The 21441-nt window shown below is 38.9% G+C and overlaps 3 protein-coding genes across 6 annotated transcripts; all 3 read left to right on the top strand.

Moving 5' to 3' along the window:
* Positions 1 to 5760, top strand: LOC307122349 (uncharacterized protein). Of its 3 annotated transcripts, none has more exons than XM_079810433.1 (3): positions 1 to 18; positions 2982 to 3068; positions 3480 to 5760. In XM_079810433.1, the coding sequence occupies exons 2-3, from the start codon at positions 2990 to 2992 to the stop codon at positions 4946 to 4948; spliced, it is 1548 nt and encodes a 515-aa protein (XP_079666559.1). In that variant the 5' UTR covers positions 1 to 18; positions 2982 to 2989; the 3' UTR covers positions 4949 to 5760. The 3 variants fall into 3 exon arrangements, with proteins under 3 accessions (XP_079666559.1, XP_079666558.1, XP_079666557.1); XM_079810432.1 differs by lacking the exon at positions 1 to 18 and adding an exon at positions 2842 to 2898; XM_079810431.1 differs by lacking the exon at positions 1 to 18 and having other exon boundaries at positions 2857 to 3068.
* A 452-nt stretch (positions 5761 to 6212) lies between these two features.
* On the top strand, positions 6213 to 11316 carry LOC307121590 (uncharacterized protein). The gene is made up of 3 exons (XM_079809221.1): positions 6213 to 6445; positions 6518 to 6604; positions 7345 to 11316. The coding sequence occupies exons 2-3, from the start codon at positions 6526 to 6528 to the stop codon at positions 8802 to 8804; spliced, it is 1539 nt and encodes a 512-aa protein (XP_079665347.1). The 5' UTR covers positions 6213 to 6445; positions 6518 to 6525; the 3' UTR covers positions 8805 to 11316.
* A 963-nt stretch (positions 11317 to 12279) lies between these two features.
* On the top strand, positions 12280 to 18970 carry LOC307121838 (uncharacterized protein). Of its 2 annotated transcripts, XM_079809597.1 has the most exons (3): positions 12280 to 12518; positions 12613 to 12699; positions 17098 to 18970. In XM_079809597.1, the coding sequence occupies exons 2-3, from the start codon at positions 12621 to 12623 to the stop codon at positions 18513 to 18515; spliced, it is 1497 nt and encodes a 498-aa protein (XP_079665723.1). In that variant the 5' UTR covers positions 12280 to 12518; positions 12613 to 12620; the 3' UTR covers positions 18516 to 18970. The 2 variants fall into 2 exon arrangements, with proteins under 2 accessions (XP_079665723.1, XP_079665722.1); XM_079809596.1 differs by having other exon boundaries at positions 12280 to 12699.
* The last annotated feature ends 2471 nt before the right edge of the window (positions 18971 to 21441 follow it).

The raw sequence follows: 21441 nt of genomic DNA, 5'->3' as shown, positions 1-21441 counted from the left end.
CGCAGACAAGTGTCACAGGTTTGTGAATCCGCTGTTGTAACACTTGAGTTACATGACTGTACTGCTGGCTAGCTAGCGAGTTAACGTTAGGTGTTGCTTATTAAAGGTCCCATGGCATGAAATGTTCATTTTATGAGGTATTTCAACATTAATATGAGTCCCCCTAGCCTGAATTTTGTCCCCAAGTGGATAGAAATGTTGATCGGTGTAAACCCGAGTTCTGGCTGTCTTTCTCTGCCTTTGAGAAAATGACAGGCCAGACGAGCCAATCCTGAAGTCTCCTGGTTTGACGTCCAAGCAGGAACGGTTTCCTCCCTTTCCTCCACCCAGAGAATCTGCCACACCCATGCAAACACTCGAGATCATTAACGTTACTTGTGAACGAGTGAACACTGGCAGTTTCTCAGTGTTTGGATGTACAAATGAAAACAGAAGTCTTTCTTCAGTTCCTTCTGATCTGTGATCATTGATTTCTTATGTGTAGCTTATTATTTATTATTTGTGGACACGCAGCGGCTTCTCTCTCTCCCGACAGAACGGTGTTTTCGTGTTTTCTATCTTGTGAGTCAGTGTTTTTGTACGTCCTTGTCGCGTCTATCTGTTCTAAAATGTGCATACAGTCTTTTCTGTTTAACATCAGCAGTCACATCTTTAGAGATAAACTTCACACACGCCTAAGCTCGGCCTTCAACATCCCCGACCCCCAGTACTGCATCTGGCCCACAGCGGAGGAGCCAAACGCGGCGTGAGATTAAGCAGAAGGGGGGTAAGCGTGAGGGTCTCCGGGCTAGCCAGCTTTCCCCACAATAAACTGGATTAATGTTACATTCGATTACAGCTGTTGTGTCTTTGTTTGCGCTGTGTAACGTTACTCAATGCGCGTCAATGACGCTATTCATATGATTGGAACATATCTAGAAATAATGCTATACTCAACACTTACTAACTCGTTCATCTCGCTGTAATAGTACATTGCATGTGTTACAAAGTTGGTAGAATAATGATGAAGAGGACTCGGTGTGACTGGGACTCGTGTTTATTCAGAACTCTCAGATACAAACACAATAAACTCGCGCTGACAGACAGCGCTCTCAGAACTCAGTAGTTACTATAAATAACTTTGTTAGCAATCGCTTCGTCTCCGTGATGTCCGGTTCGCGAACAAATCATTCTTTTGAATCGGTTCTTTTTAGTGAACCGAACCAGTTCACCAAATCGGACTGAATCGTTCTAAACGGTTCGCGTCTCCAGTCAGCGCTGATCCATAATTTACTAAAGTTACTAACTTTCTGACATGAGTGACAGCCCCTCCGACTAGAAATAAACGAATAACCTGAAGTATATGCTAGTAACTACAACAGTTCACCCTGAACTGAGACATGCTGAGAGAACTGATGAGAAGTGAACTCAGGTCCATCCGTCTCTCTGGCAGCAGCTCGTGCCTGCTCGTGCCTCGTTAAACCACGCCCCCTCCGCTCATTTAAAATGCAAAGATGTCAGCCAATCACAACAGTGGGCGTTTTTACTGAAGTCTCACAGCAGACACGCCTCTTGAAGCAGGGCATTCAGCCACAGGGCAAACAGCAGTATAGAAAAAATGCCTTTTATTTCTAAATTATGACATTTTATGATGTAAAAATCATACTAATAATATAAGTACACCTCAGAAAACACTATAAAATAATAGAAAAATGCCATGCCATGGGACCTTTAAGAGAAATAAGTTGCTACTAGTAGAGATGGGCGGATGATTTGTCACATGGGGGTTGTTCTCTATCTTTATCTACGTGTTTATCTAAGCGCAGGGCTCCAGACTGTAGCCGGATATATACTTGTGTCTGTCAATATTAAACTGCAAAATACTATTTAAATGTTAGTCCTGCATCTCTGCATCCCGTGAGACGGGCGGTCGGGCGCTATCTTTGTGTCAGTGTCACTATATGAGGACACGAACGCATAAAACGTCACTTCATGAGAATTTACCCTTTCCTCATTTGAGAAAACTGTCATATCATGAACACAGACACTCAAGGGATTAAAAAAAATTAAATTGACAGAATATATCAGGCTACTGTTGTAGGCTACAGTAGATTTAGCTACATCTCTATGTAATAATAATATGTCTCTACTAATAATAATATGCCTAGATGGTTGATTATTTTTCACTTGATCTTTTTTTATAAACAATGTTTCCTTTTAAACAGAATACAGCCTTTAAATGTTTATGTATTATTTACTTATAATGATTATCATCATAAATAATACATTTAATATTTTTTTTTTAAATAGTTAAATAAAAAATGTAGCTGTGGTACCGAAATTGGTACCGAGTACCGTCAAAATGTTATAGTATTGGTACCGACTACTGGAATTTATGGCATGGATTCTGATGTAGCAAATTTGTCAGCTAAGCACAAAGTAAACCGAACTGAACTCTAAAGATTAGTAATGATGTTTACACCAAATTCCAATTTTACCTATGCAGGCTAACTTAAAAATAGTCAGATAATGCTTGAATTTTTTATTTGCCAGGGGTGAAAATTAGTCATCCTTAACATTTTTGGTGTTTTGGATTCACTACAGCTGGAGAACAATTAAATACAAAACAGGTTGTAGGCTCTACTGGGTGAATTTTTTTTAAAATTTTTTTTACTGAGTAACTTATCATTTTCCCAGATATTATATAGACTTTTAGGCATTCTATTATCTCAAACAGCCTGAAAAATAGTGCATTTAGCTGACGTAAATGGGAAAAAAATCTCCCCTAGATTTGGGCTAAGCCCTGAATGTTTACATCGTCTGGCTCCGCCCCTGTTGCTGGGGGATCACGTGAGCTGAATCAAAAGTGAAACTTTCACTGTACAAAGTGAAAGCAAACTAACAGGATTCAACTTCTCTGTCAGTGCCTTTACATGTAACGGTCTAAGCTTCACAGATTATACATTGTAAACTCACAGATTAATGGTGGCTTTACTCTCCAGGTTGAAAAATGAAACAAAACAGGACAGAACCAAAATGGCTCCTCACACTGATTCTTGTATTTCACATCACATCTATACATGTTGAAGGTAATGTACACATTACAGTCATTTAAATGTGCATCTGCTCTACTGTTCTTATGCATGCATTATTAAATAACGCACGTCTCTCTTTTAGATTAATAAGTCTTGTGTAGATTTTTTTTAACTATCATAATTTGTTGTAGTTTACTTTCGATAACTAAAAATAAATCTAACCACTGTAGTGGACATCATGCATTCAGGGTTTGTAATGTAGGCCTAATGCAAGTCAATGGCAATTTGTAGGTGAGCAAAAATGTCATTTTAACCACAAATTATTGTAATAAATGATCATGCATCAGAGGGTTAAACCAAAAATGGCTTACTTGAGCATTTCAGAGACCAAACACTGTAAAGTTAGTAGATTGTTCACTTTTAATTCAAATTCTGATACTTTCATCTTTTCCTTTCCTCTTCCAGCTTCTCGTGATGATGGTGATGTGAGAATCCTGATAGTGGGAACCCGAGGCGACTCCAGATTCAGCGCTGCAGAGATTCTGTCAGGAAGGAAAGCCGCTGGACAGGAGGACAGAGAGATTGTGAAGACTCCAGTCATTACAGACGAGGGGCGTAGAATGATGCTGGTCACTGGACCAAACCTCTGTGAGGAGGACACAGCGAGACAGAGCTTCACAACAGCGCTGCTTCTCTCGGCTCCTGGACCTCACGCCGTTTTAATGGTCCTGAATCTGGAAGATCAAGAATCAGAGCAGTGTGATGTTGTGAAACGAGCCCAGGAGCTGCTGGGAGCAGAAGTTCTGCAGTACTGCATTGTTCTTCTGCACCAGAACCAGCAGGAACGTCTGACAGGAGCGTCCAGAGGGATCGCTGGAGAAATGATCAACGCATGTGGAGGCAGATTTCACATGATCAGAGACTCTGAACCCAAACCTGCTCAGACAGCAGCTCTCCTAGCAGAAATACACAAGCTAGTTTGGCTCAAAGCTGACGGATTGGACTCAGTATTGACACAAACGTTAAAAGAGACGAGTCAAGATGTGCATGAAGAAAAGCAGCTCTTGTCTGGATTATACAACAGTTTAGGAGGAGCGGCTGGAATCGTAGGATTTATTTTCTCCGGTTCACTTACTGCTTTTGTTGACACTGAAAAAAAATTTGGGGCAAAATCTGCTGTACTTGTATTGTTTATGGTCTATCTAAGATATGCTCTGAGTCCAGATGTTGCTATACCGCTAAATTTGGCCTTGATAACATCAGTAGCAACTAGATTAGCAACTAGATTAGCAACAGACCAAAGAGAAACCGATTTTAGCATAAGTGGCAGCAGTCAAAACATCAAGGAGAATCACATAGCAAAAAGTTTTATTAATCGAATACGTTCTTTCACAGCAGCTGTGTCTTTTCCATTTCTGGCGAGTTTATCTCTGGTTTTGGGAACAATTCTCAGCATCAGGTCATGGTCAGATGTGCTCATAGCGTGTCACGCGGCTCCTGGAGTCACAATCGGGGCTCTTGTGTCTCTATTTTGCAATGAAAAGATCATGAAACATAGTTGTGAATCTCCAGTCTTTGCTCTCTGGCCATTTCTTTGTTGTATCTTTGGGGCGACACTCTCAATGGGGTTTGTGACTGTGTTTGCTCTGCTTGGTGTGAAGATGACATTAATGCTGATAATATTAGGGCTTACAATGACATATTGGCATTTAAAGAGTGAAACTCTAGTGACGGTGAGCGGTTTAACTATTATTACACTAGTTTTGCCATGTGGCTGTGTGCTCACTGGTTCAGTTCTTCTTATTTTAGAGCTGATGATGAGTTTCCTCAAAATACTTATACAAAACATGGTCAGTTCTTACTTGTTTTATGTAGCATTATTTTTAGGAGTATTAACAGTAATTTGGAGAAGAAACAGAAACAACACCAAATGACACTGTGTGTGTGTGTTTATATAATATACACAAATACATCATATAAATATAACAGGAAAAATGCCCAATAATAGTGATGTGCTATAATTTTATGACTTCAGCAAAGACATTAAAGCCACAATATGTTTTTTATATGTAAACATTTCAGCGCTAGAGGTAACTTATTCAAAACAAAGCCATAGCTTGATGACGCCTTGATTTGGTGCTTTTATTCTGCTGCAAACGAGCGCTTCCTCTTCTTCTGCTTCCGAAACATGGTACTCGCGGTAAATCATGAACACCTGCTATAAACCATAAGACTAAACGTGTTGAGCTGTATAAAAATTATTAGTTTTCTGATGAATGTCTCCAAACATTTGCTTGCCTGTCTAAAAAAACACATCATATATTAAAGTGTCATTAGTGTTTCCATGGTTTCTACAAAATAATTTCTACGAAATCAAGGGTATGATCGATGTCATTGATAGGCAACACACACACACGGTCCGTGTCCTGGTTAAAATAGCTTGTTTCTCTGGATTTAAACATTCTTGGAAACATTTAGGATAATGCAAGTACACAAGTCAACAACTAACATTGTTCTAGTGGTTTTTGGATATCTAAATCCCAAAATCTTACATTGTGCCTTTAAGCATATAAGTTCTTTCAAAAGACGATGGCAGTAATATGGTACAGGGATGGCAATACTGTGGTTTACAGATCTGATTCTGGTAGCATGGTATTTATATGTCCAAAACATGGTAATGTCATTGTATTTTAAATGCTTACGTGTACTGAAAATGAACTTAATAAAAGACCTTCAATGCTGGCTTGAATTGTAATGGATTGTGGTAAATATTCCACTTCATCCAGGGCTATTTGTGTTTAACAATATCCCGTTAATGTACCGAGTGTGAACCTTTGTGAGTGAGCTATAAGAATAGACTGACTCGCCGAAACGGATAATTTTGCTTTTCAAAAAGAACCGACTCAAAAGAGTGATTCATTCGGCGAATCTTCATCGATACCTCTGATCATAAACATAAATACACGACCACACTAGTGAAATATTTCCAGTGACAGTATTTCCCTGTCAGTATAAGACAATATTTATAGTCAAACAATATTTCTGTTATATTTGACCAGGGTACAGCAGTATTTCTCTGAGGCGCGTTCAACAGTCCAGAGTTCAGTTGGATGTCAGTGATTGATTGACAGCAACACTCTCAAGCCCCGCCCCTTCATCTGAAACAGGAAATATGATTGGTTAGGAAATATGCCGCTCAGATGAAAGGAAAGTTCTGATTGGGGTTTCTTTGCCCGTGGCTTCAGTTCTGATATGCGTTGTATACCAAACTCACTGAAAATGCTGTTTCATTCATCCTTGAAAATTATGGCTGTTGCTGGGAAAACGCGACGGCGATCACTGTAGGAGGACTGACTTTCACTGTACAAAGTGAAAGCAAACAAACAGGATTCAACTTCTCTGTTAGTGCCTTTACATGTAACGGTCGTGCTGTAAGTAAATAAGCTTCACAGTTTTGATTATACATTGTAAACTCACAGATTAACAGTGGCTTTACTCTCCAGGTTGAAAAATGAAACTAAACAGGACAGAACCAAAATGGCTCTTCACACTGATTCTTGTATTTCACATCACATCTATACATGTTGAAGGTAATGTACACTTTACAGTCATTTAAATGTGCATCTGCTCTACTGTTCTGATGCATGCATTATTAAATAACGCACGTCTCTCTTTTAGATTAATAAATCTTGTGCAGATTTTTTTTAAACTATCATAATTTGTTATAGTTTACTTTCAATAACTAAAAATAAATCTGACCACTGTAGTGGACATCATGCATTCAGGGTTAGTAATGTAGGCCTAATGCAAGTCAATTTGTAGGTAAGCAAAAATGTCATTTTAACCACAAATTATTGTAATAAATGATCATGCATCAGAGGGTTAAACCAAAAATGTTTTACTTGAGCAATTCAGAGACCAAACACTGTAAAGTTAGTAGATCGTTCACTTTTAATTTAATATTTTAATATTTTCTGATATTTCAACATGACATCATGACTTTGCGTAAACATACACACCACTTTCTAAAGCCGGTTTTTTTCACAGAAAGTAAACTGCACAGTCTCCTGTGAGGGGTAGGTTTAGGGGCAGTGTGTGTGTGTGAGATGGGTAGGTTTAGGGGCAGTGTGTGTGTGTGTGTGTGTGTGTGTGTGTGTGTGTTGGGTAGGTTTAGGGGCAGTTTAGGGGGATAGAATGAAACGCCGCTGATAAACACACTAAAAAGCGATTATGCGTCTTGATAACACGCCAAAATGGCATAGCGAATTGGCGTGTCATACATACGCCATTTCATGAGATCAGTCTGGATATTTTCATTTTTAATTTCCAGCTTCTCGTGATGGTGATGTGAGAATCCTGATAGTGGGAACCCGAGGCGACTCCAGATTCAGCGCTGCAGAGATTCTGTCAGGAAGGAAAGCCGCTGGACAGGAGGACAGAGAGATTGTGAAGACTCCAGTCATTACAGACGAGGGGCGTAGAATGATGCTGGTCACTGGACCAAACCTCTGTGAGGAGGACACAGCGAGACAGAGCTTCACAACAGCGCTGCTTCTCTCGGCTCCTGGACCTCACGCCGTTTTAATGGTCCTGAATCTGGAAGATCAAGAATCAGAGCAGTGTGATGTTGTGAAACGAGCCCAGGAGCTGCTGGGAGCAGAAGTTCTGCAGTACTGCATTGTTCTTCTGCACCAGAACCAGCAGGAACGTCTGACAGGAGCGTCCAGAGGGATCGCTGGAGAAATGATCAACGCATGTGGAGGCAGATTTCACATGATCAGAGACTCTGAACCCAAACCTGCTCAGACAGCAGCTCTCCTAGCAGAAATACACAAGCTAGTTTGGCTCAATGGAGGGAAACTAAACTCAGCATTGAATGAGAAACAACAGTTAGAAGCCGAAAAGCTGGAGCTTTTGAAAAGACTAAAAGAAATAGAGAAAAGGGAAAATAGAAATGTAAATTATGAAAATCTGTTCTTTTCTATATATGACACTTTAGGAGGAGCGGCTAGAATCATAGGATGGATTTTTCTCGTCTCTCTCACCACACTTGTTATTTACACTAACGGAGAAATCTTGAGTTTTAAGAAAAAATTAGCTGTACTTGTATTGTTTATGGTCTGTCTAAGATATGCTCTGAGTCCAGATGTTGCTATACCGATAAATTTGGCCTTGATAACATCATTAGCAACAGTACTAACAGAAGACGCCAATCCATTTCTGGCGGGTTTATCTCTGGTTTTGGGAACAATTCTCAGCATCAGGTCGTGGTCAGATGTGCTCATAGCGTGTCACGCGGCTCCTGGAGTCATATTCGGGGCTTTTGAATTCTCATTTTCCAAAACAACTATTCGACATGAATCTCCAGTCTTTGCTCTCTGGTCATTTCTTTGTTGTATCTTTGGGGCGACACTCTCAATGGGGTTTGTGACTGTGTTTGCTCTGCTTGGTGTGAAGATGACATTAATGCTGATAATATTAGGATTTACAATGGCATATTGGCGTTTAGAGAGTGAAACTCTAGGGAATGTGATCAGTTTAACTGTTTGTAGACTGGTTTTGTCATGTGGCTGTGTGCTCACTGGTTCAGTGTTTCCTATGTTTGGGCTGATGATGAGTTTTCTCAAAATACTTATAGAAACCGCGGTCAGTTCTTACTTGCTTTATGTAGCATTACTGTTAATAGTAGTAATGCACCAAATTTTCAGAAACCGAAAGTTTTTGGCTGTAACAGCACTTATTGGTTTTGGAGGGCCAGAATCATTGAGCGAAACAGTGAAGTTTAAGTAGAGATTCTCCCATTTTAATCTACAGCCGTTGCCTGTTGAGTGAGCAAGTTTTTCATGTGTACAAACATACAGATGTGGAAGCAAAAAAATGTATTGTGTTTGATTGTGACGTGACCATAGACTGTAAATAAATATGGACGTAGTGTCCGTGACGTCACCCATAGGATTCTGAGGAGCCGTTCTGAAGCGCAAAGTCGGGTCGAGCTGGCCGTCGCCATCTTGGCAGCGCATCACTCCCGGATAACAGAAAATGGGCAAAGAGGCGGGACGTGGGCGGAGCTGAGGTGACGTGATGACTAACAGACAGCAGACAAATGGCTATCTACCTGTCACTCAAAGTGGCCACGCCCTTAATTATGCAGGACTTTAAGGCTTTATATAATGTAAACGAATGAGTTATAAAAAAATTCACCCCCTCACAGTCGTCATGAAGGGCAACATTAGCCGTATAGACCAAAACCACAATGTGTCCCAGACTGTAAACATGTGTTCTTCTGCTGTAAAGATGGGCATTTTAACATGAGCTCAATGAGATTCTGCTCCTTCTGGAGTCTGTCTCTAGTGGTCAGTCGATTAATTGCAGTATATGTCACTTCCGTATTGGCTTCAAGAGAAACTGCGGGAGGAGCCGCTTGGACGTGACGTCACAATCAAACACAATCACATTTTTTGCTTCCACATCTGTATGTTTGTACACATGAAAAACCAGGGTTGCCAGGTTTTCACAACAAAACCCGCCCAGATGCTACTCAAAACTAGCTCACAGTATGGGCGGTAGTGCGTGTTGAGTGTGCACAAACTCATTTCGCGTGGCGGTGTGCACTAGAGGTCTGGCAATGTTTTTTCGTCCCGCTCCCGCTAGGTTCTATTCCGCGCCCACCCGCTCCCGCTTAAAATTCACTCTGTGTTCACGCGCTTACCGCTTAAAATTATTTTCTTCCCGACCCGATCGATCACGCTAAATTTAGACCTTGTTTCCGGTTTTAAATTTCCCCTAAAGAAAGTGACTGGGATAACAAATATAAAATGTTGGCTATACAATAATTTTATTTGTTATTTTTGCCGTATCATGATACTGTCAACAACGTAAAAAATGTCACAAAGAAAAATAGGCTAAATCAAATACAAATAAACGTTGGCTTACTAGCTATAGCTACTGCAAAATGAAATATTTTTTTAACATCCATGCACAAACAGAATGTCGTTGACTGACGAAAATCCGAGCACAAAGACTTAATGTTCTCTCTGAAGGTTCTCTCATGGACTGGATGCAAAGAACTAGGGATGCGCAATATATCGAAATATCGCAAATGTACATATCGCAATATGCATATCGCAAGGGCACGCAATATCTGAATGATTTTAATAGGCTACTTCAACATTGTGAAAAGTGTACGTTTTAGGTTGATGCATATAGCAGAGAATAGCCCTAGCACACGACTGTTACTTATGAGACTTGCTTGACGTTAAAAAGAGTTATTTAACGCAATAACTTGCGAAAAACAACTCCTTGCAGTCTCGCGCTGCCTGACACACAGACCGAAACGTGCGCACAAGCCGTTCTTTTTTTCTTGTCTTGTTACAAACTCGAACTGTCAAATACACACACAGTTGTGTCAAAATGGTCTTGATGAGTATTCTTGTAAACACAGTCGGTTATGCTTTAAGTGAAAGATATCAGTTGGGGAAAGAAATAGATTTTACACACTTAAAGCAATATCGTATCGCATATCGAATATCGCATTATTTAACAAGGATATTGCATATCGCATTTTTTTTCAATATCGCACAGCCCTACAAAGAACATATTGCCAGGTTCAGGGCGGGGAACCGTGTGAACGCCACCATTGCAGAAAGTTTTATTCACGGCAAGTTCAAGCGCGGATACACTGTTATTGATGGATCGTTGGGAGCGGACAGGTTATTATCAGACCAACCACGACCATTCAAAGTACACCAGAGTTACCGACCACTACCATCTTTGATTTGGAAACATACTCCCGCGCCACAAGAAAACTGATCGGGTCATGCAGACCTCTAGTGTGAACATTTTTTAATCCGCTTCTGAGCTCAGCAACTCTGGCCGAACAGGCATGTGTGTATGCACGGAATGCACATGAACCAATCATCTCTTCCTCTTTACTACTAGTTATAGCAAACAATAATGAACATCAGAGGTTATGTTGAAAGAAATGTATCATGTCTAGTGTAGGCTAATAGCTCAATCTGTAAACAGTATTTCATGTAACGTCACATTTACCTCAGGCAAGCTATTCAATGACTATAAACTCGTTAGTTAGCTAGAAAAGTAACTCTAGAGAGGAGCATTTTGATAAATATATGCACGATATTACATATTCATCATATTTCACTTAACTTGTTGTCTTTATTATTTAATGTATGTATGTTTGAATAAACCTGTAATGAAAACAAGTTTTTATTACAGCCACCATTTGAATGTTTATATTCAACAACAAATTGGAGAAGAACTATTATTAAAAAGTTGAAGACTGCCTTATGTGCAATTTATATTTCAGTTTGGGGTTTTGGTAAAAAAAAAAAAAAGATATATATATATATATATATATTTCCGTTTGTCTCTAGTTCAAGTCACAAACAGAAACTAAGTGACACAATTTAGCACCTTATAGACACTACTGCAAAGCAAACTTCATCATTTATAATATTTATAATTAAACATATGATTTACGATGTTTTAATTAAATTCTTAGGATTATTTTATAATTTTAGAGGATACATTCTTGGAGGATTTTGATCAGAACATTGACCGTAATTTATAAAATATTGGCTTATAGTGATATGCTACAATTTTATAATGAAAAAAAACCAACATATTTAACAACCATAAGCCTATAAAACTACTCAAAATGTCCTTTCTCAAAGCCTACTCTGGCAATATGGTACACAGATTGTAATACTGTGGCCTACTTGGCACTGACTGTTAACCTAATAGTATGATATTTATAATGTATATGTCCAAAACATGGTGATGTGGTATTTTAAATCAGTTCGAACATGTTACAAAACGATTCACTTCGTGAGTGCGCTATACGAATCACCAAATCAGAAAAAAAGAACCGATTCAAAAGAGTGATTCATTCGCGAATCAGAAGTGATCAGCGAATCAGCGAGTCAGAAAATATACTACTACACTCGACAAGAAGCTGAAATATTGTCAGTGACATTGTTTCTCAGTCAGATTACTGTAATATTTATATTAAAACAAGGATATTTCCGTTATATTTGACCAGGGTACAGCAGTATTTCTTCTCTGAGGCGCGCTCAAAAGTCCAGAGTTCAGTTGGACGGACAGCGACACTCTCAAAGCCCCGCCCCTTCATCTGAAACAGGCGATATGATTGGTTAGGAAATATGCCACTCGGATGAAATTAAAGTTCTGATTGGTTTTTGAGTATATTAAACTTGTCTATTCTGCCGTTGCCTAGCCTTCTGTTCTGATATGCGTTGTATACTAAACTGACTGAGAAGTGCTGGAGGCTGGAGCTCTAGTTGTGTGAAAAGTGCTGGTTCAAAACTCTCCCAAACTGTTCGACCGTGACATTACATCATAACTCATTATGAGTGGACATAAGACTCCCTGCTAAATATAGCTGCAGTTGGGAAATCACGCAAACATCGAAAGTGAAACTTTCACGTACAAAGTGAAAGCAAACTAACAGGATTCAACGTCTCTGTCAGTGCCTTTACATGTAACGGTCGTGCTGTAAGATTCACAGTTTTGATTATACATTGTAAACTCACAGATTAACGGTGGCTTTACTCTCCAGGTTGAAAAATGAAACAAAACAGGACAGAACCAAAATGGCTCCTCACACTGATTCTTGTATTTCACATCACATCTATACATGTTGAAGGTAATGTACAAATTACAGTCATTTAAATGTGCATCTGCTCAATAATGTTCTGATGCATGCATGTCTCTCTCTTTAAAAGTCTACTAATCAGTCTTTTTAATTATTATCATTGGTTGTAGTTTAAATAGAAAAAATAAATCTGACCACTGTAGTGGACATCATGCATTCAGGGTTAGTAATGTAGGCCTAATGCAAGTCAATGGCAATTTGTAGGTAAGCAAAAATGTCATTTTAACCACAAATTATTGTAATAAATGACCATGCATCAGAGGGTTAAACCAAAAATGGCCTTTGAGCAATTATATCAGAGACCAAACACTGTAAAGTTAGTAGATTGTTTACTTTTAATTCAAGTAATATTTTCTGATAGGGATGCACCGATATACAAATGTTGTTCTTTATATTTGAAAGCAGGTAACCGATATATTGGCTGATAAATCTAAATCCAAATCCTGATTACAAAAACAAAAGTCTCACCATGTGCCAAACACTTCAACATAAATCAAACCTATAAAATACAGTGGCCTAGTTTGAACCAGTGTAAGATTCCTTAACATTTAAAATTAATTTTACACTCTTATGACCAACTTTCTTTATTAAAAAAAAAAGGTAAACTTTACAATAAGGTTTCATTTTGTTACAATTAGTTAACATGAACCAACAATGAATGAACAATACTTCTACAGGATATATTCATCTTAGTTAATGTTAATCTCAATATTTTCTAAGACATTTTTAAAAGAGATTGATTGTGTCAGGAGCATTATCTGCTGAAAGAGCCACAGCCAGCAGGGAATACCGTCTCCATGAAAGGCTGGACATGGTCTCAGCAATGCTTAGGTAGGTGGTACGTGTCAAAGTAACATCCACATGGATGGAGGACTAGGGATGCACCGATGTAACGGTCACCGATAGTTATCAGCCATTTTTTTTTTAAATCAATTTACAACCATCGGCATATCGGCTATATTCTGAAAAAGGCCGATATAACAAACCGATGGCGAATCACGGGAATCGCTCAAGTTGAAAAATCTGAACTTTGGCGGATATTTCGCGCCGCGTTAACCAATCAGAAGCTTGCTCTAGTAGTGACAACAATGAGGAGAAAATCTGTATATTAATATCTGGTTCAGAAAATATGATTATCACTGTGATAACACTGTGATAATTATCTCTTTTTGTTAAATGCAAGTTTATGTATGATCAATAATACAAAGGTATAAGTAAAAAGTATAATAAGCTACACATGAAATTAAGCAAACAATTCAGTCAAACATTCAAAGTCAGTGCTAGTAGGCTAAAGTTACAACTGCAACGTACAGTTATAGCCTAAAAATATAAAGTAATGAAACTTCTCTTTGCCTTCAGTCTAAAAACGATTTGCCAGGGAACAAATTATAGATCCATGAGACCAAAGATCGGCCGTTACAAGACGAATTATAGCTCGAGACACCACAGAGACATCAGAGCCAGCGGCAGAAGGACTGGCCGAGGAAAGGCTGCTCTCGCTGGGGTTAATGAGCGCCGCTGATCCACTGGAGCTCACAACTCCCAAAACGCCAGATAAAATGTTCAAATAGGCGCTCTTTTTATAAATAAACCACAGATTTGAGCTTTAAACAACTACATTATCGACTGAAAAAGTCTTAAAACTACGTTTTGTCACACATTAACAGTAGATTTTAACAAAAAAAGACATGTAAACACAGCCCATGTCAGCCATTTCTCAACGAGACGAGCCACTGGCAGAAGCCCCGCCCATCACGCGAATTCACGTCTGTTGTGAAGTGAATGTCTCGCGCGAATGAAGCGAGTAAACTCAAAATGTTCAAGTGTCCACCTTCGCGCGAATCGCGTCCGGTGTGAACGCCACATTACAACCCCAGTGAGCGAGATAAAGGGGACTATGGTGAGTAAAAAAAACAAGAAAGATACAAACGTTTACAATTCTGGAATGTATATGGCAAGAAAGGAGAGAAACATTTAGAAATGAAACCGTTAGAATAATCAGTAGACTTTATCCATTTTTGCTTTGTCTTTTTATTCTCTGAAATTTTCTGGGGACCCCTTAGAACCATCTGGAGGATTTGAAAACCCCAGGGCCCGTGTTCATAAAGATTCTAAGAGTCCTCTCAGAAAACTCCTAATTTAGCTTAAAAACTTTTACGTAAGAGTCTTAGCTTAAGAGCTATTCGGGACCGATCTGAGAGCAACTCTGAGCAAGGAAAATACAAAAACTTTTATCTTAGTGAAGAGGCGGGGCTGACCCGTTGCTACGTATGACACAGTCTTTTGAAGACTGTGATTGGTTGGTTGTCCAAAAAGGGGTAAAAGGAGCGCTTTTAAGTATAGGGTCTGTTCTAAGCCTTCACTTTGAAATTACAAGCTTAAATTGTCCTATTTTACCGTTCTCTCTCTCTCACTCACACACACACACACACACACACACACACACACACACACACACACACACACACACACACACACACACATTATATATATATGTATATAAATCCTTTTTATTATTTACCATGCTGTTATTTTCTTATAAGGTATTTGATTGGCTTAGAACTATAAACATTGTTCCACTCTTTCCAATTACACTGATTGCTGGCATGTCTATTTAATTGGTGGTTTGAAAGTTGGGTTTAATGCAACAAACATGATCCCTGCACAATCTATAGTGTCTTTAGTCACTGTCCTCCATAGAGACAGAGCGACACGCGTCATAATCTGAAGGCCACGCCCACCGGGGGGAAAACAATCAAACCGTCTCCATTGACTTTGCATTGCGTGAAGCGGCCTTTTTGTCATTTCGGACTTATAACAAAAAACTGAACAATGTATAAAAGCTGATATGTGACAAAGTGTACAGCAAACAATCTAAACAAAACCCAGAAGCAAAAACCTAGACGTTTTTATAAGCTGTTGACCCCAAAAACGAGCGTTTTAGTACAAAAAAGTGGATTCAGGCCATTAAGACAGAGCGCGCGGGTCATATTACACTGAGAACTACGACGACTAGAGGGGAACGTAATCAGCGACAGTAAATATAATATATAAAACGGAAATTTGGACATTTGACTTAACAGTGAGAAAATGTTTACTGCACACATAGACATATTGATACATACTGAGTGTCAGGATCCCAAAATTTACCCATTCTTCCTGCTGAAGCTTCACTTCGTATTGCTGTACACTTTTGTCACATATCAGCTTTTAGACATTGTTCTGTTTTTTGTTATAAGTCCGAAATGACAAGGATGCCGCCTCACTGATGCAAAGTCAATGGAGAGCGTTGGATTGTTTCCCCCCCAGTGTGGGCGTGGCCTAAATACGCTCTGTCTCTATTGTCTGCAACACATTTCTTCTCCCTCTTAGTCTTTCTGCCATTTTCTCCGCTGCTAAAGAAACTCTTAAGCCTCTTGAAAATGTCCTCGTCCGTGCTCCTAACAAATTTACCTTAAAGGGTTAGTTCACCCAAAAATGAAAATTCTGTCATTATTTCCTCACCCTCATGTCGTTCGACACCCGTCAGACCTCCGTTCATCTTCAGAACAGAAATGAAGATATTTTAGTGTAAATCTGATGCTCTGAAAGGCCTCCATTGGCTCAATGGCACGGTTCACTCTCAAGACCCTTAAAAGACACTAAAGACGTCGTTACAAAGTCCATCTCACTACAGTGGTTCTACAATAACTTTATGAATCGGCGACAATAGTCTTTGTGCGCAAAAAAACCCTAAATAACGACTTATATAGTGATGACCGATTTCACGATAACACGGCATCATGAAGCTTCGAAGCGTTATGAATCAGTGAGTCGATTCAGCAGTTTGAATCGCCAAATTTCAGCAGTTTGGCGGTTTGACACGCGATCCGATTCAAGATGAACGGAGGTCTTACGGGTGTAAGTAATTAATGACAGAATTTTCATTTTTGGGTGAACTAACCCTTTAAGACCTCTTTTAAGGGTTAAGATGCTTTCTGAATTACTTTTTTCTTTACTAGGATTTTTTAGTTAATTTTAAGAGTAAACGCCCACATTTCAAAGAATTTTCTTTGAATTTTGTCTCTAGGAGCTACTCTTTGCTTTAAGATTCTTTATGAATACGGGCCCTGGTCTATATGACAGACTTGCGCTGCACATGTGGCACTGAACTGTATTTGAAGTGATCATATTTCAAGCAGTTCAAACCCATCATGGTGATCAGTGCACATCTGAAGTGTCTCAGCTGAAGGAAATAATACATTATTTATCTGCTTTAATATATCGAGCAATTTTTTTATCACTTCGAGAACATTAAAAATGACAATTTATCGGCCGATAACGATATGGTGGCGATATATTGTGCGTCCCTGTTTTCTGATATTTCCATCTTTTCCTTTCCTCTTCCAGCTTCTCGTGATGATGGTGATGTGAGAATCCTGATAGTGGGAACCCGAGGCGACTCCAGATTCAGCGCTGCAGAGATTCTGTCAGGAAGGAAAGCCGCTGGACAGGAGGACAGAGAGATTGTGAAGACTCCAGTCATTACAGACGAGGGCCGTAGAATGATGCTGGTCACTGGACCAAACCTCTGTGAGGAGGACACAGCGAGACAGAGCTTCACAACAGCGCTGCTTCTCTCGGCTCCTGGACCTCACGCCATTTTAATGGTCCTGAATCTGGAAGATCAAGAATCAGAGCAGTGTGATGTTGTGAAACGAGCCCAGGAGCTGCTGGGAGCAGAAGTTCTGCAGTACTGCATTGTTCTTCTGCACCAGAACCAGCAGGAACGTCTGACAGGAGCGTCCAGAGGGATCGCTGGAGAAATGATCAACGCATGTGGAGGCAGATTTCACATGATCAGAGACTCTGAACCCAAACCTGCTCAGACAGCAGCTCTCCTAGCAGAAATACACAAGCTAGTTTGGCTCAATGGAGGGAAATTTTACTCCGCATTGAATGAGAAACAACGGTTAGAAGCCGAAAGGCTAGATCTTTTAAAAAGACTGAAAGAAATAGGCGGGAAACTTGAGAAAAATCAGATTTCGTCTTCAGTGTCTGACACTTTAGGAGTGGTCGGATGGAGTCTGATCGTCTCACTGATCGCAGTTGTTCTGGCTTCTGAAAGGAAGGTCAAAATGTTAATTTTCCAAGCAACTTTAGCCGGACTTGTGACATTTATGGCATCTTCCAGAAATGCGTTGGGTCCACACGTTGCGTTTGCGCTAAATTTGGCTCTGTGCTCCACAGTTACGACAGTCTTTATTAAGCATCTACCAATGCGCAAGTTAACGAAGATGGGAAAAATCACAACAGAGTTTTTATTTTCAGTGGGTTTAGGAGTGACCCTCGGATCAATCTCTGGCATAAGGACTTTTTCTGATGTTCTCCTAGCATGCTTTGCTGCTATTGGAGTCACAGTCGGCGCTTTTGCGTTTTTAAAGTTATCATTTGAGCTCAAAAAAATGAACGTCCGAGAATTATTCCTGTTATTCATGTTTTGTGCGGTTGGTGCAGAGCTCATGATGTTGTGTGTGATTGTGCTCACCGCTCTCTTTGGGGTGACGCTCACAATCATTCTGATCATAATCATGATTGTAATCGCATCTAACAGTTTAGATCCCAACATGCAGACGCATGTAGTTGAGTTACTTCCAGCTTTAGTGTTTTTTCCATGTGGCTGTGTGTTGATTGGTTCAGCTGTTCTGATATTAGAGATGTTGTTATGTTTTCTGAAAGTGTTTATTGAATACCTGCTGGGTTCGTCCCTGTTTTATCCAGCATTACTACTGGGTTCTTTAATGCTGATTGGGCATTCTAGATCATGACTGTGAAAAGCATCTTTCAGGATTGTCATTAGCCAATCGTTGTAGCTCCTTCTGTGTCATTAGTCACATGGTGTTTACGCCTCAGGTGATTGGCTCAGAACTCAACTCCGTCCAATTGGTCCTGCACCAGATGAGATTAATGTGAATACTAACGGATGGGTATTATAGATCGCATTGTGCTTTGAGTTTTAATTTACACTTTAAGTGTCTCATAATGTGAAAATGGTGTTGCCAGACTGAATTATTATTTATTTGTTATGCATGATATTTGTTTTCTGTCTATGAAGTGTCAAAAATAATGATAAATTAAGATGAATAATAATTGAGATGAAGACTCTTTCTTTTCAAGTAATTTAAGATTAGCTTGTACTCAGTGTTGGGGAAAGTTACTTTGAAAAGTAATGCATTACTCCCTTAAAGTCGGCATGAAATAAAATTTTACAATTTGTATTTTTATATTTAATATTGTAGTGTTTACTATAACTGATTTATCTGTGCACTTCATTAATTTTTTAAAAATTTATTTACCCTTATAATCTTTAATCAAATACGTTAACTTTCCCTCCCCCATCGAAACGACTTCTCTTCTCTCCCGGTCATGTGATATGGCGCGAGGGCGGGGTTATTTCCATTTAGTTAGCAACGCCCAACTTCCAACGATCCAATCAATTCCCGAAGGACGAAATCAAGCTCCGCCCTAAATTTTTTCTAATTTCAGAAGCCGTTTCACTCGGATATACGTCACAATAAGGAGAAAAAGACGATCTCAACTTCCGTTTCACGCCGACTTTAAAGGGTTAGTTCACCCAAAAATGAAAATAATGTAATTTATTCCTCACCCACACCCATAAGACCTCCGTTCATCTTCAGACACAAAGCAATTTACACTCTCAAGATCCATTAATGTACTAAAAACATATTTGAATCAGCTCATGTGAGTACAGTGGTTCAATATTAATATCAAAACACTGCTTCATGAAGATTCGAGCCGTTATGAATCAGCGAGTCGAATCATGATTCGGATCGCGTGTGAAACCACCAAATCACGTGACTTTGGCGCTCCGAACAGCTGAATCGACTCACTGATTCATAACGGTTCGAATCTTCATGAAGCTGTGTTTTGAAATCGGCCATCACTATATAAGGGTCAATGACATGACATGTATTTTTTGTGTCCGAATTCATTATTTTCCTAAAAACAAAATGTAATAAATACATGTCACATATCAAATTGATCTACAATATTTCCTTTATAAGATACTCTTTACATTTGTTTGAAAATTCAATTTACTTTTTGAGGGTTTTTTTGTTTCAAAGACCTAAAATGTCAGGTGGTGCGACCAGCAAATTTACATTTAAAAGTATCAATTGCCACTGCAATTGCAAAATGAAGTAAGAAATATAAATGTAAACCATTATATAATGTATTCAAATAATAATAATAATACAATAAAACATTAAAACTCCTTATGGAAAATTGTGTTCTGAACACATAGAAAAGTGTCCGTTTATATGAATTGGACTAAAAGGGCAATACATAGAAAAGGGAAAGGGAATTTTCCATGTGATATGCATTTTACAATAATTCATATGTCTATTATTTAAAATTAATATATGGTCGCACCACCTGACATTTTCTGGGTGATAAAATCAGAAATCTTGTTTAATAATGAATTAATGCTGTCTTAAAAGCTGTAAAACCAATATGAACCAACACCATACATTTTTTGGACATAAAAATGCATTTTAAAACTTAAACTTTTAAAATTTTTGCTTAAAATTATTATTATTTTTTTTTTCTTATTTGTCATTGACCCATAAATCTTTATTTCGGGGGGTTTTTGGCGCACCAAAAATATTCTTGTTGCTTTATAATATTAATATTGAACCACTGTACTCACATGAGCTGATTTAAATATGTTTTTAGTACATTAATGGATCTTGAGAGAGCAAATGTCATTGCTAGCTATGCAGGCCTCACTGAGCCTTCAGATTTCAACACAAATATCTTCATGTTCTGAAGATGAACGGAGGTCTTGCGGGTGTGGAACGGCATGAGGGTGAGGAATAAATGACATTATTTTCAATTTTGGGTGAACTAACCCTTTAAAACCACTTAAACTCTGCGGACCCACCGGTGGGTCCAATTTTGCATCATCATAATCATTTTAAAAAATCTCTAAGTTGTGCATCACAAACATAAATATATTTGGTATTGTTTGAAAGCTTAGAACCTCAGCTTTCAGGAAAACCCAATCACTTTAGCATTTATGTTATATAGAAGAAGATAATAAGGTCTAAATGCGACCCCCCCCGCGACGACCCCCCCTTGAAAAAATGGTATGAGCGATATTAAATTTAATATTTATATCACATAAACTCACCAAAAATAGACAAGTCATATATCAAATGAAAGCTCTCACTCTCAAGAATATCACTGTGCAGTTTATTTCACCGATCCAACAATTTACAGTAACATTATTATCAAAAGATTTACGAAAACTGAATCGATTCTTTTGAACAAGCAAACACATGAGTCATATTCCTGCTCGGATCACTTACTCCGTGTGGAGCTACTAGCCACAAACGCTATATCAGCTCGTTCCTTAGGTTGTTTTCTTCAAAATGAGAGTATTTTCACATGTCTGTGAGCATGCATGGCCAAATGACACTGTAATATGTCACCGATGTCCAGATCAAAACATGCGATGCAGATAAATACTTTCAGTGGATCATCTCTATCTGGCGCGATGTCTGATGACGTCATCACGTATTGCGTCATACGTCAAAAAAGCTGAGCTTTTTAGTGATCGATAGACATGTCGATCATGATTGTAGAGATGAGTAAATGCTCACATTTAGTCTAGAACTACAATAACCATCATGTTCACACACACACACACACACACACACTCACACACTCACA

The sequence above is a fragment of the Gobio gobio genome, assembly GCF_949357685.1.
Source record: "Gobio gobio genome assembly, chromosome: 25".
NCBI lineage: Eukaryota > Metazoa > Chordata > Actinopteri > Cypriniformes > Gobionidae > Gobio > Gobio gobio.
The sequence above is the reverse complement of the archived record's forward strand: the minus strand, read 5'-3'. Positions and strand labels throughout refer to the sequence as shown.